General features: G+C 40.8%; 1 protein-coding gene across 1 annotated transcript; it reads left to right on the forward strand.

Annotated features, from left to right (window-relative positions):
• The first annotated feature begins 7,742 nt into the window (after positions 1 to 7,742).
• LOC103702030 (zinc transporter 4, chloroplastic-like) lies at positions 7,743 to 9,933 on the forward strand. Its single transcript, XM_008784311.6, has 5 exons — positions 7,743 to 8,001; positions 8,111 to 8,168; positions 8,271 to 8,974; positions 9,071 to 9,220; positions 9,299 to 9,933. The coding sequence occupies exons 1-5, from the start codon at positions 7,987 to 7,989 to the stop codon at positions 9,602 to 9,604; spliced, it is 1,233 nt and encodes a 410-aa protein (XP_008782533.4). The 5' UTR covers positions 7,743 to 7,986; the 3' UTR covers positions 9,605 to 9,933.
• Positions 9,934 to 15,926: the final 5,993 nt, after the last annotated feature.

Below are 15,926 nucleotides of genomic sequence, written 5' to 3' on the forward strand. Positions count from 1 at the left end.
CCTCGATCTCAATCATACCAGTCATGGATACAAATTATTGCTGCTATTTTGCAATCAGACCTTTCAAAAAAAAGTGATAGCATTTTCCAGTTAGTTCAGAGCCCCATTCTTGGTGCTCTGTTGCTGTTAACGGCCATATTAATATTATCATCACATTTTCAATTCATGTTATTATGCTTCATATTCCTGGCCCTTTGGACATCTTCAGAGCTCACTTCTTGGATCTTCATTACTCATGTTCGCAAAATATTAGATGCTTCGCTATTACTTAAAGAGGTGATTGAGAAAATATAGAATAATTTAGTCAACTTATGGCATTCATATGCAAGTAATACACGAGCCTTCGCTCGATTCTAAGCAAATGAGAGAGTGCTATTGGGTAATAAGACTTGCACATTGCCATCTTGTTTTTCGGACCAAAGTTATTGTAATGCTGCAGGATGTATAGTTTAGGTCAGTCTCATGTGGAACTCTAAGCTTTCCCCGACATCTCTCGGATAACTTCCTTCACAAGAGGTCCAAAACCGTCCTAGCTCCTTCATGCGTCCCTGGGAATGGAGTCATTTGGATGGGGAAGTTGACAGCTAGGCAACTCGTGATTTACGAAAAGAGAGTAACATGGGCCAGCTCCATGATCGCTAGACTCCGAGCTTTAGGTGAGCTTTTGTCTGAAGCCAACTGCCCCCATAGTCCCCTGATGTACCACTGCATAAAAATCAAAAGGCGTATTATTTCATGTGGCCCATCTTTCTTGCAATGTTGCCGTCTTCCACTCAACTTTCTACTTCTCTATTTTGTGTAGCTTAGCAGCCTGTAATCTACCCATGAGGTGCCTTTTTTTTTTCCCGCTAAAACGGCGGTAACATACATGGCAGGTATGAATACATCCGAAAAAATTTAAAAGATAATAATTTTCGGAGCGCTCTGGGTAAGTCCTCCTCCTCCAGCTAAAGAGTCTCGTCAGAATGGTTAGCCACGTAAAAGGCTAGCCAATTTGCTATCTCATTGGCCTTACAGTACACATGCTTAGTCTGAACGGCCATCTCTCCACACATCATAGCCCGAATGTCTCTTAGCAGCGGATGACTATCGCCCATAAATGAGGTGCTTTTAACTAATAAGGTGGATACAACTCTCGGATAAAAGGAAAGTGGACCAACTAAAGGGAACTTCTTTGCAACCTGGCAGCCATGTGCAAGCGCACCTCCTCAGTCATTCTGTAAGCCCAAAGTAATTTGTTCTGTGCTTTTGCTCGCTCCGTCGACAAGCTGTAAAGACCAAAAGAGGACATGCAGATGCCCTCTAATGGATATTCGACTCTCATGACTACTGCAATAGCCTTCTAATTCTACCTTTCAAGGGAGCTTTCTGAAGCATAAATGGTAGTACGAGAGCAACACTTACCTAATAATCGCTCCACAATAGGGGACCAAAGAGGGTGTTTCGTTCTTTAATAAAGGGCAATCCAAAGAGAACAATTTTTAAGAACTTTTTGTTTGGGTGGCGGGGGACCCTCTAATCATAGAGAAGAGAGCATGGGATAAAAAGTTAAAAGAGTAAAAGAACATAGACCAAGATGGATGAACCGAGCAAGATGAGGAACGAAGTGGGATTAGCCTGAGAACCCAAGCTTTTTTTTTGTGAGAATCTATGCGGGCGTGTGTTTAGTCCCACATCGGTTATTCGTTGGGTATATCTTGGATACTTATACATGATATCCAGGAACCTAAATAATTTTTTTTCGACTAGTCTTTTTGGGTGAGGTCCTGAATTATTACAAATGATATCAAAACGAACTCTGGCCCATAATCTATATAGACTAGAAGACACTGCAGCACATATTCTCTTAGCTTGACGAAGATGTCTCATATACTTAAACTCCATTTCACTCCACGGAGACTTCCAATTATGAATCCGTATATGACCATACTTTTCAATTAGCGATCATTCATGAGACAAGAAGCCCAATGTTTAACAAGCGAAGTGCCTTTTCTAAGTCCAAGGCCACGATAGACCATTGGGCTTGCGGTGCTCTCCGCTACTAAGTTTCAACATCGCAGAGACTTTGCAGTTAGGCCCACATATGAATCTCTAACTATGAACTCGAACTGGGCCAATTGCAAGAATGATAAGGCCCAGCCCATATCCAAAATTCACTTCTGGCATGCTGTGCGGCATGAGATTACTCTTAGTGTCAGTCATTCACACGAAGGTTGGTGCTGTAATGTACCAATCCCCTCGTGCCACGTGACATGCTTGGCAACCAGGGAAAATTTTCCCTCGGTGAGTTTTTCTTTTTTTTCTTAAACAAAAAAAAAGACCTCCATCTCAGGTCTACAATCATTTTGTTATATTTTTCTGAAAGAAGCCTTTATTAAAGCGTGGATGGTGGCCAAGCTTGGATCAAGCCCTCCCCCATCAGCGATATGAATAAAAATATTTAGGATATGATCATTTAATAATTTTGTTACAAATAATTTAATACTTTTAATAATTATTTTGTTATAAATTACTATAAGGTACCTTAAAGAGGAAAAATTCATTCCATACGGTGGTATCATTTAACTCATCTTAAATAAGCAATCCCCACACACAAACTCAAGCCACCTTTTTCTATTTTTTTTCTTTCCATTCAATTGAGCAATTCCGCCGTCCTTTTCAGATAAGGTATAACGCCGGATTCTGAGTATAAAATTGCTGAGTGATCATGTCACTTTGAATAGGCCACACCAAGTCACGGGTTAGATTTAATGTGATTAAAGTCCAGAGACCAAGGTGAACTCCAATGAAATTGGAGCTAACAAAAAATGGCAGTGCAATTTTTTTTTTTTTTTTTGGGTACAACGGTAGCTCACATCGGAGAAATGTAAGTATGGCCAACAAAATCAAAAAAAAAAAAAAAAAAAAAAAAAAAACCACACAAGGGCTGAGGCACAAACGCATAGTTCTCTCAGATGAAGCCTCCGAAGTACTGCACCACAAATGAAATAATCCAGTCAGCAATACCATTCGTTTTTTTGTAGGTATGTATGGCTCGATAAGACCAACACTTTTTCAGAAGTCTGCGAATGTCGTGGAGCAGCAGCCTTCTGCCAGCAGTGCATCTCCGACCCTGAACCTACTCGATCACCGTGGCCGAATCCCTCTTGAGGAGAATGTGATCCGCACCCAACACATGCCTCATATGCGTGATGCCCTTCCATACAGCTTTGAGCTTGACACTGTCGATAGACATGTCGATGGTAGTGCAACCTTTATAGGCTCCTTTCCAAACATGAGAGGTTGAGGGAGGAAGGAAACTTATCACAGAGAGGCAGTCTTCAATTATAACAGAAGCACCAAACAAGTTCCTACCATAGGTCCTGAGGTTCATTTTTTTTTTTTTGGTACATCAAAAGGGGTACGGGGGATGAAGGGACAAGCCCACCCCCGTGTAGCAGCCCCCACTGGGCCTCCGCCCCGCCAGAAGAATGTTTGATACGGGTAGACACCGTTTTACTCATACCCTCTCTATCCAAAGATGAGCACATCACATCTGGCACCACCAGCGGACGAATAAGCGCTCCTAGACACCAAGTTCAAGCAGTGTCACCCCATTTTAATCGACGCGCAGGGCGATTCAAACTTGGAACCCTGCAGTTAGAAGACTACGTCCAATTCTACTGAGCTACCACTTTGGTGGCATCTTGAGATTCATTATTAGACAATCTCCTGCACCACTTGCACAGGGAGCCCAAATAAATTCTGCAAATTTGGAACACTCAATCCTTCCTGCTGCTTGGATACAAACGGCGTACCCAGGTTGCACAGGCTTCGCCCTCGGTGTCACAGCATCGCCCTGATGGTTAGACTTGAAACGACTTTCTTTTTGATGAGTTATTTGAATGACGTCTGAAGTGCAATTAGTTCCATAGTTTGCTATTGCAATAATAAATATTTGCAAGCAATGCAATCCGGCAATCCCCCCTTCCTCGGCACCCTCACATACCCTTCTCTCTTCGACGATTTATTTAGTTCACGAAAGAAGGCGGAGAAAAAGCGTGGCCAACAAAAAAAAAAAAAAAAATTTCTTATTTGGTTGAAATTTTTAAAGAAGAAAAATAAAAAATAGTATTTCTATAAAATAAAATTTTTATATTTCATGAAAAAAATATTCTATGAAAAATATGAAAAAACTATTTTTTCACCTGTTGTGAATTGAGTTTTTTTTTAAAAAAATATTTTTAAGCCTGAGTAAACTTTTTTCTTTTATTAAGAATATAATATATATTTAATACAACTCTTTCAAAAAATTAGATGCTCAACCAAATATAAGCCACTCTGCGACATGTCTTCTTTACATGATTAATTAAATATGCTAAAATTATTTTTTTAGATATTATATTTTTAGTAATCATCTTCTCATGAAACATATTTCAACAAGAATTTTTTTTTTGTCTGTAAACCAAATGGGAGAGTTATTGGTTCTGCACATGTTTTCGCAAAGGATTGTGTGTACGAGATAACAGTGAACCTGTAACGCATTGAATATATAATTTGTGTTACCATCTACCTTTACGTGTTTTCAGAAATGTGTTCAGAATTAATGTTGTGCATTATGATAGTGACGTTGAGACACTTAACAGCAATAACTATGTGTTCTTATTATTACTGTTGCTACTGTTGTCGCGAGTGTAATTGTTGCAGATTGCAGCCGTAACCTATATAATAACTCGCTTTGTTTTCTCATCATACAGAACATGCAGTGCTCTTAATCGACTAGAGATATTATAATTTATACATAAGTTTGATTTCATAAGTAAATAGTGTGGAATATAATACTGTCTAGTGTTTTTAACTGTCTAATAAATGTAAGCTCTATTTTGCAAGCATTGATGCAAAAAGTGAATTAGAGCTTCTCCCAATCATCACATCCTTATGCTTTGGTGATGAAGGGTCCTAGATTCGAAATTTAAATCGTGCATTGCTAAATATCCTTGTCTTTTCCCAGAAAAAAAACATACACCATATAAAAAGATGTAAAAGAATACATGTCATTTCAATATTTCCTTACAGCAAGTGAGTAGACAATAATGGTTGATGAAGAGAAAAGGATGACTGAATTAATTTCTTAAATATATTTATGTGCTTGATTAGAGAGTAGGATACTGTTTGCGCATGCCACCTTGACAAATTAAATCATAATGTCATGAAAAACTCGTCCATAATTGACAACAGCAAATTCTCGATAACATTTGTAATGCTTGAAAATTTATATCATAGTTTCGCTTTTTGTCATTATTAGACATGTTTCGATGCATGTGTTGTTGCATGGATGGCTAAGATAAGATCCTTTTCTGAGTAATATAATATAATCACAAAACGATCACTGAGAGTATGTTTTCATCGATCCTTTAAGCAAATCGGCTCTCATTATTATAATATGCCGTATGGTGGTCGTGCCAAAGAGTGGGATCCACTTTAGTTAATCAAAGAGAGGCTCTAAAACAAATCAAGAAACCATAGTCTAGTTAAATCAGCCCTTGGTTTTGGCCATTTTACTCTTTATTTTTCAATAGTATGTGTGCGGCCCTAATTCGATATTTTTTTTATACCACCACCTGTACCACAATCAATGCTTGTGCCACACTACCACCATTGCCATCAATATAGCCATCTTCGCCACATCATTGGTACATCCACCACTACCATCATTGTCATCTTCACCACCATTGCCTCCCCCCTTCCCCCGCACAATCATGCCATTACCACTATTGCTGCAACTCAGGATCTTATCCAAAAAGACAAGTCAGAAGGTGTTATTTGGATTTCTTTGGTCTTGTATAAATACCCAATATCTACTCAATGCATAGCCAATCTAGGACTAAATATATGCATTTTGTTTAAGCCATAGCGTCTTTGTCAGACTAAGAATATAAATATGTCCAAATCTAATCACAAACATCATGATCGGCTCGTGATCAGCACCCATGAACTTGTGTTGTAGTGTTCTTTAATCCGCATAGACGATGGGCCGAATTCACTCTAATATCATTCATCACAACTTAAGAATTCATCCAAAAAATAATAATTAGAACATATTACATAAATTTTTTATTTTCATATAAGTATCTAAAATTTATAAACGACGTAAAAGTAAGACCAAACGTACACACATCCGCACAGATTCCCGCAATGATCTTCTCCACACCACCATTATCACCCCACCATAATCGTTATCATCGTTGCCTTTTGCCACAACTATCAATATCCCGATCCCCACCACCATCAATGCCGATACCATTGTCGCCATCCATTCTATTGCTTTCTATCTCCACTATCTTCTCGGCTGCTTTATTATTTTCTTTTAACCGATCATGACAGTTGTATTTAGAATATTTGAACTAGAAAACAAAAATATTTATTTTAAAAATATATATTCGTATTCTCATGGATTTTATTTGTGATGCGTGTACGTTCGGCAAACAAGCAAGTTGTTTGGAGTTGACTCTAGTTCGGCAAACTCGGTTAAGAATCTAGCTGAGCTAGAGTTAGGAATATAATTATTTCATAATTATTTATCATGAATTAAAATATAGATTATTTAAATATTATTATTTCAATTATAGAATTAAAATACAATCAAAATTATTACTTTAAATTATATAAATGAATGTCTTGCATGATCTCATTTCTCACTCGACCTTTTAACCAAAGTGTTTGTGAATAGCTTGGATTTGACTTTGAAATTAGACAAGACGGCTTGCGTTTCTTTTGAATATAAAACAGGCCCATAAGCCTAGCAGAAATCGTTGAAAGTCGTGCTCCACCGTCTTTGAGACGTGTTCAGGTTCATTTTGGTGTGAAGACCCATGGATCCTCAAACAAATGGCACGAATGTTACATCCAGATTCCAGACTCCCAGAACCGTCCCACATGGAGGAAGATTGTTTTTCTTTTTTTTAAAAAAAAAAAATCTAATACCGCACCTGTTATTAATTTATTTATTTAATATGATATTATTTTTTTTTGCAAAAATGGATGGATCATGTATCATGGGTATGGATATAATAAAAAAAATTTAAAAATAATAGGCGTTGGAGCGCACCAAGTAACTTCCTCTTTTTCACCCAAATAGTATTTCGACCACATACCATCCAATCTGCTGCCCCATGGATCTGTCTATACATATACTTCACCTACAAGTCCATTTCACGACTGGCCATAGTTCGGATGTTCCTAAGCAGCGGATGATATCACCTACCTACTCCACCCGCACTCTAATGCATTCAATCAATGACTATTACCGAATTGCCCTCGAGCAGTATAGTTCTAGCCTGCAGCGCCTGCTGAGCATAACTCATGCCAGCGCAAGCTGTCCCTGCTCAGCCCTGTGGCAGATATGGTGATTTAAAAAATAAGAAAATAAAATAAAAAAATAAATAAAGAAGAAGAGGAGGAGGAGGCGGCATGCGCGAGTGCACTCTAGGAAGAGGGTCCACCGGAGACCGAGCCGGCATGAACTAGTCCGCAACCATTATGTCGACATCCTGACGACACCGCCCACCGCCTCACCACGATCCGACGATCCAAACCCTTCTGATGCCCAATTCCGGGCCCACTACTAGTGGGCCCGTAAGTTGTGGGTCGTAGTGGTTCCAACCCCTCTCTGACGTAAGCCGAGGAGAGCATGTTTAGTGGCTGAAACCGACCCATATGGAGAAATTATAGTTAAGATGCTTTTGTGGTTCGCTTGGAGCCGTCCGATCAAATAACGGAAGCGTTCAGATATTTATCACGTGATCCGCACGTGACAGAGGCGATATCCTTCCTCCCGTGGTTGGAGACCCGATGACGACATTCATTTCGAACGCGGCATGGTCCTGCGGCCCCCGTCTCTGTCTTCCATCTGCGGCCCGGCATCGCGCCACGCTCTGACATCCGGGAGAAAGAAATAGGGTAAAACGGAGAGCTTTCGAAATTCCGACGATTTCTAGAGAAATCGAGATGTCTTTCTTCGAGGTAGGATGCCAAAATTTCCGGCGAAAATGGAAGCTCGTAGCATCCCTAATTCGAATACAAGATCGAAGCTTTTCGAATTTTTAACAATCACCTATTGTTTTATTGTCAGGATCTTGAGCCCTGGTTCTACGTTACTCGCTTCCGCGACCAACTGAACGGTTTCTCTAGTAAAGATTCTCGACTTTTTTTTCTCCTTTTTTCTGGGTTGGGGAATGTATGATTTTGTATTTCTAAGTATTGATCTGGTTCGATCTTTTGTCGTGTGGAAGGAACGATGTTAGCATCGATGGCGACGGCGAGCTGCACCGACCGCGCGGCGAACGAGTGCCGGGACGACGAGGCGGCGCTGCGGCTGAAGATGGTGGCGATGGTGGCGATCCTGGTGGCGGGGATTACCGGCGTGGCGATCCCCCTGGTGGGGCGCAAGCGGCGATTCCTGCGAACCGACGGCAGCCTCTTCGTCTTCGCCAAGGCCTTCGCGGCCGGCGTCATCCTCGCGACGGGGTTCGTCCATATGCTCCACGATGCCCAGTCGGCGCTGACGGACCCCTGCCTCCCGGAGTCGCCGTGGCGGCGGTTCCCGTTCTCCGGCTTCGTGGCGATGACGGCGGCCCTCGGGACCCTTGTGGTCGACTTTGTCGGCACCCAGTTCTACGAGCGGAAGCACCGGGAGGAGGCCATGGGGGTCAAGTCAGCCGCTGCGGCTGCTGCTGCTGCGGCGGCGGCGGCAGCGGCCGAGGAAGGTATCACCGTCATCTCCATCGCGCCGGAGCCGGAGGCGGCGGCGGCCGACAACGTCAAGAGCCCGATGCACATTGTCGGGATGCACGCCCACGCGGCGGCGCATCGGCACAGCCACCCGCACGAGCACGGGGCGTGCGATGGCCCAGCGCGGCGGGAGGGCGGCCCTGGCCACGCCCACGAGGACGAGGGCGAGGTCTCTTCTCACGTGCGCCACGTGGTCGTCTCCCAGGTTCGATGGACTCCAATCTTTGATCCCTTCCTTCATCTAAATCTTAAAACTTTTGGGAAGGAGGGGTGTGCTTATTTGATTCTTGGATGTGGTCAGATACTGGAACTCGGAATCGTGTCCCACTCAGTGATCATTGGGTTGTCACTCGGGGTATCGCAGAGTCCCTGCACCATAAGGCCTCTCATTGCTGCTCTATCCTTCCACCAATTCTTCGAAGGCTTCGCACTGGGAGGATGCATCTCCCAGGTTGGTAATTGCTACGTAGTTAATTAGTCTTGCTCTTCTAAGCATGGGTCTCATTTGGTGCTGTTGGTATTGTTTCAGGCACAATTCAGGAACTTGTCGGCGGCGCTGATGGCGTGCTTCTTTGCGATCACGACGCCGACCGGCATCGGCGTTGGAGCGGCTGCTGCATCGTTCTACAATGCGAATAGCCCGAGGGCGCTGGTGGTGGAGGGGATACTGGACTCGATCTCGGCCGGCATTCTCATCTACATGGCATTGGTTGATCTAATTGCAGCGGATTTTCTGAGCAGGAGGATGAGCTGCAATCTTAGGCTTCAGGTGGCGTCTTACATGGCGCTTTTTCTTGGCGCTGGCTCCATGTCGGCCCTCGCAATCTGGGCGTGACTCGTAATGCTGGTGGCTGAAGGCTAGCTCACTGACTCACAAAGCTGGGACGGCCAGGTCTCGTACAAATGTCGTTATCTGCTTTTGGTTTTGGAAGAAGGCTCTGGTCGTCTGGACAAAGCCTCTGCTCTTCAAAGCGGAAATGGATGATGTATATTTTAGAGCTCGCTTTCAATTAACGATTGTTCTTAAATTTTAGTTGTTTTGTGGGAAGAAACAGACTATACAATCCCAATGGCCCCGATCCCACGGAGCTGTAGTTGTGAGTCATTATAATGGCTGCATGTGGATTGCATTGAGAGCAAAGATAAATTGCAGTGTGTCGAGCATTTCATGAGTTTGCAAGCGGAACTTTTTCTGGAGCAGAGCTCTCAGGCCAACAGATTTTTTTTTCTTTTTCCGAACTTTAATTTAGTAGATCGTTGAACTTTTAAATTGAACCGTTCGATTTAAATTCTGACGATGAATTTCGTCCTAGGACGGAATTGTTACGTTGCATGATTAGCTTATATCGTGAAAAATGATGATGCCTCGTGCAATCCTATGACAATTTCGTTATGGTAGCCAGATCGTATTCATAGTCAGGTCCGAATTTAAAATTTTAAAGATTTAATTATATTAAATTAAAAATGCACTTGGAACGACGGCGTAGCCGTAGTTCTGTGCCATGAGCTTTCTGCTTCCTATAAAAACTGGTTCAGTATCTGCAGCACCCTGGTAAACTTCTAATCTTAGAAAAGCCCTTTTGCTCCCCTGTCCCCATGTTAGATTCTGTTCCAAGATGGGAGATGCATGCTCGGAGTACAAACATACATGTGGTTGGGGATGGCAAACACCTTAACGGACAACTTTATTGGCTCGGAGTGCAAACGCTCATGTGGTTAGGGATGTCAAAGACCTTAATTTACGACTTTATTGGGTTGGAATTTTCAAGTGCGGCATCAGCTATGACCGAGAAAACCAGCAAAGGGAAAAAGAAAAATCGAAAAAGGGAGTGTAAGCTGTGAACGCCTTCACTTCACAGTTGCCTTAGATGGTCGTGATTTCAAGTCTCTGGTGGTACCAAGTGTTGCTGTGATGGCAGACTTCTAAGCATAAAGATCTAAGAACTTAGCACATCTCCTTGGGATATTCGAAACTAACTTGAACTGGATCCTGTTTAAGTAAAGGTAAGCTTCGACTTCGCATAATCCCTTGATCTTCTTAGGATATAAGGAACATGATATTATCTTTTCACGGTGACTTAACCAGGCTAGCCTTCGAAGCGGATCTATCCTTCTATCCAAAAAGAAATTTTATAAGATAAACAAATCCCTTAATGCGGCATGGATTTGCCGACTCATACCAATCTACCAATCCGAGCAATCGACCAAGCTGCCACCAGTGGCAATAAGTCACGTGTATCCAAATTCAAGCATATTTGGGATGATTAAATCCTATTTAAAAAATAGCTATGATCCTACATGCTTATAAGGCACGGCGCGATCTAGCAATTACTGCACGACTTGCATGATTTAAACTCTGCAACATATATTATGTGCATACGGTTATTACTTATCGAGTAGTTAAAGCACACATCTGCCTCCTTCTGCAACGAATACCGGCCCTCGTCTATATTATTGATTTCTGTTGTGTTCTCTCGCTCATGCGGACACTCTTGTTTTCACTATTTTTAAACCTCCTGTTGTTCCACATTAGTTTTGCCTGATTTAAATTTTTGGAGGGTCATCGGCTGAACAAAATTCAATTATTTTTGGTGTCGCTTCTCGTGGGGGTCGTTCAGGCTGTCACATCTCTACTTTTTCTTTATCTCTAAGGTGAGCTGTCTAGGTTGCTTTAATGATCCGATTCCCTAGTTCCTTTCCTAGCTATTAGCTAATCCACTTGTATATGCTTTCGGACTCAACTCTCAGGTTTATTCATTTGCATATATTAAATTTTGGGATATGAAATACAAATAAGAGATACTAATTAGAAACACCCGTGCTGTAGTCTGAGAGAAAGTAGTTGTATCAGTGTAAAGATAAACGCGCACACCATGCAAAGTTACGGGTCAAAGTACTACTCTGGTGTTTTGAGTTTGTTACTAAAATAGATGATGCATAGAACGTATTCGTGGTTTTGCCTTTCACGCATGATCCGTTCTCATCAAGCATCTAACATTGCAAAGGGTCTTCGATAGATAGCTGAACGCATGTACCTAGGGGCACTGAACCAACATAGAAGGGCTCATACCTCATTCGCAGGCCTGGCAGATAACTGGCCCAAGGAGAGCTTGGTAAGCTTTGGGGCTGGCAGAGCCAGCAGGACTGCCCAGTGTCATAATCCCATATTGAATAATGAAAGAAATGCCGGCCTAAATTTTTGAGCTTTGAGCCTGTGATAAGAGGTGTTAGAGCCAAATCTATTATGCGTCACAATCTTTATTAACCATACGGACTTCTCGCTAAAGGATACCATGGTTGAGGAAGACTTGGTAGGGTCAGGTAAGATTAGGGCCTCGGATGGCCTCACTCTTTAAAGCAGGTATCAATCGTGACAAAAGCACTACAAAATTATATGGAGGAGATTGTCATGGTCCCATATTAACTAATAAAAGAGATGCTATATGGGTTTATTAGTCTAGGCTAGTGTTCCTTCCAATAACTTAAAGTTTTGGAGTGGACTAAGAATCTGTGATGCCAAGGACCTACGAAAACTATGCCTTGATTTATCCATAAATTATCAAGGGACTGCATTTGGTGCATTGGAATAGGTGTTTCATGGAATGGAGTGGAAAGTACCTCCCAGAATGGGGTAGAAATTCCAGCTTTAACAAATACAGATGTTTGATATGACAATATATTTAGGAATCAAATTACCTTCGAAGGCACTACTTCTCCAATTATAAAGATGGTGATCCTGCTCTTAAATGGAAAATGGTTATTTTCATGAGAATGAAAATGAATAATATTTCTAAAAGTGAATCAATTAGTCATATTTATTATATAAAAAAGCAACAAATAATATAATCTAATGTTAGTTAATTATCAACAACTGTGGTATAAAATAAAAGGTAAATAATATAATTAATATTCAAATGAAACTAGTATTCTACTAAAAGCATAAAAAATCAAGTTATATATATATATATATATATTATAATATTATATCAATTATAATTTAAAGATTTACTATGTAAGATATTGATAAATGAGCATTCAATAATGTATGTTAAACGAAGCAATTGATGAAAAAAAATAAATATAAATTATTAAATAATAGTGTTGAATATCAAAATAAATATATATTTCATAAATATAAGAAAAACAACTAAAATAATAAATAAATTAAATAAAATAAAAATAAAAAAATAAAGAGTAGAGTGTATCTAACTAAATATTATATACATCAAAATATAATATATGCCAATTAACAATAAGAAATACAATTAAATAAATAAAATACAATACTAATTACAAAGAAAAGCAAAACATCAATTAATAAAGAGACAAAACTAAAAACAAACAGCGTAAGAAAATTATTAGTCATAATAACCAAAAAAAGTAAAAATAAAAATATCAATTAAAAATAAAATAATATTAGATGGTGTATTCTAATATATGAGCAGCTAAATTAAAAATTAGAATAGAGAATTTTTTTTTCTTTTTTCCCCATCTCATTGGCAGTCTCAAACAATGAAATAGGATTGGCGATTCCCCTGCTTTTCATCCCTACTCCGAAATCTCTTTGATTACGGAAACAGGGAAGTCTATTTGCACGTTATACGAGTGTGCGAGCTGCGCAACCACGGCAAGGTACAGCCAGGGAGCGATAACCCATGGGCTACTGGCGCATGGTCGATAGCTCATCGAAACAGAGGAATAGTATCTCTGAGTTCTCGGATATAGCCGTTAAATTTGATGATGATTTTTCTTTTTTTCAAGAATTCTCTGGCCAGCTGCTATTTTCTTAGAATTCAATGGCCTGTTAGAAACCATCTTAGTTGCAGTTACAAAAATATAGAATCCGACTTGTTAAATCTGGAATCTAATTCAGCCTTCATTAAGATGGCGCCATGGCGGTGTTGGGAATTCTGCCTCAGGAAAATTAAAATCTAAAATATTCTACTTCAACAAATAATAGGTAGTAATAGGCTTAAAGAAAATAAATAGAGAAAGTGGAAAAATGGAACCCGAGATGCTGAGACGTGGTATGTTGGTCACTTTCCTTGAAGTAGATTTCGTCGCCTTATATTAAATTAGGCTTGGATAGCGTTCTACTCCTAAGATACAACAGCCTCTCGCAAAGTTTCTTCTGTGTCACGCCCCCGGCCCGAGATTGCGAGCCGGGGGTCCACGCCAACCGCCGCACACCAGTAGGAAATTCTCTCCACGAGCATGCAAAGCATCTTAACCAAACATCTCAATTATATATATATATATATATATATATATATATATATATATATATCTAAAATAATTCAACTGAAATAAATGCAATCTTACTCCATTGACTGATCCAAATTATATAGTCTCACAGTTTTAAATACGCAGCGGAACAATAAAGATAAAACATCAATTTAAATAAAGCCTAATCTAGGATAACTTGTGCTTCAGTTCTTCTAGTCGCTCTCCGATTTTAAATCCCTGATAGGTTAGTTCTCGGAATCTGCAAAAATAACAAGAAATTGTATAATGAACTAGACAGCCGAGTAAGTAATAAACACCTTAACTAGTCAATTCATATACTAACATAAAATATGAACACAAATTACGATGAATCAACATAATAACATAATCAATTCATTTTCAAACACAAATTCATTGAAATATGTATCTTTCAAATATCCATATACATAATCATAAATCTGATTCGAAACAAATCACATTCATCTCATCAGCCTTTAACTACGACCACACTTATACCCTGTGGCTAGGCCAGAAACAGAACCGCACTTATACCCTGCGGAATGGGACAGAATACCGCACTTATACCCTGCGGAGTGGGCCAGAATACCACACTTATACCCTGTGGTGGGGCCAGAATTGCCAATGCATAACCCCCAATTGGCAGGGTCCAGAACATAGTCAGGCTGAGAGTTCTAAATCTGATGAACATCAAAATTCTTTTGTAGCAAATAGATATATCATAATCCGATCTAAATATACATATACGATGCAAGAACAGTAATTATATCCAAAAAATGTTATTCCAATTCACATATCCATTTTCATTCAAATCATCATCTCGTAAAATTCATAAATCACATATAAATTCATTAACAATTTATTTGATACAAAAATAATATTATATAAATGAAGAGTCTAGAGAAGGCAGTTCATAACTTACATTAAACGCAATTCCCAATAAATCCAATTAATCTCACAAATTCCTCGCAGAACCTAATATCCAAAAATCATATTTTTCTTTTAAAATTCATCACAATGTATATAAAAACTTAAATTTAATATTTTCCCATGGCCGACCCTGCAGAAGTGCCTAGCACCCTGAGTTTGGGTTTGGGTTCGGGTTCATACCCGTAAACCACCCCCCTTTCTCTTTTTTTTTTTCTTTTTTTTCTTTCTTTTCATTTTCTTTCTTTTCTTTTCTTTTCTTTTCTTTTTCTTCTTCTCTTTCCCTCTTCTCCCGACTTGTCTCTTCTTTTCTTCTTTGACCAAACAGGGGCCCGTGACCCCCCTTCTTCGTCTTCTTCCCTCCTCGATCGATCCCAAAGGCGGCCACGGTGGCCGGCCTTGACGGCGGCAGGAGGTGGCGGAGCAAAACCGACCACCCCCGGCGGCTAGCAGCAGCGAACACGGCCGGCGGCGAGTGTTCTCGGGCCAATAGAGCTCCCATTTTGAACCCAATTTCCGGCGATTGATCGGCTCAAAAACCACAATAAATCATGGCTAAACATCACGAAAGGAAGGGAGGAAAATTGGGAGTCCTTACCTCGGCCCCGACGATGGTCCGACGGCTTCTTTCTGGCGGCAAATAGAGGAGGAAAGGGTCGTCCGTGCTATGGCTCGGCTCTCTCTTTCTCTCTCTCCCTCTCTCTCGGCCGGCAGCCCAAGGAAGAAGAACCCCCAACCAGGAAGGGACTTGGGTTTGCGGCTCCTCTTCCAATGGCTTCAACGAGAGGAGGAGAAGCCCTAAAAACAACCAGATGCCGGCTTCTTCGGATCTCCCCTTCTTCACGCCCCCTCACGTGCGACGCACGTGAGGCCAAAACCTTGGGGCTGCCGGTCCACTGGACCAGCTCAGTTCCAGGGTCTCACATTCTGCCTCAATGATTTGCATGGATGAAGCCTTCGAACCCAGAATCAGTATGCAGCAAGCC

The sequence above is a fragment of the Phoenix dactylifera genome, chromosome 5 (assembly GCF_051530095.1).
Source record: "Phoenix dactylifera cultivar Ajwa chromosome 5, Ajwa_hap1_PhDact_Kaust_v1.1, whole genome shotgun sequence".
Classification (NCBI taxonomy): Eukaryota; Viridiplantae; Streptophyta; class Magnoliopsida; order Arecales; family Arecaceae; genus Phoenix; species Phoenix dactylifera.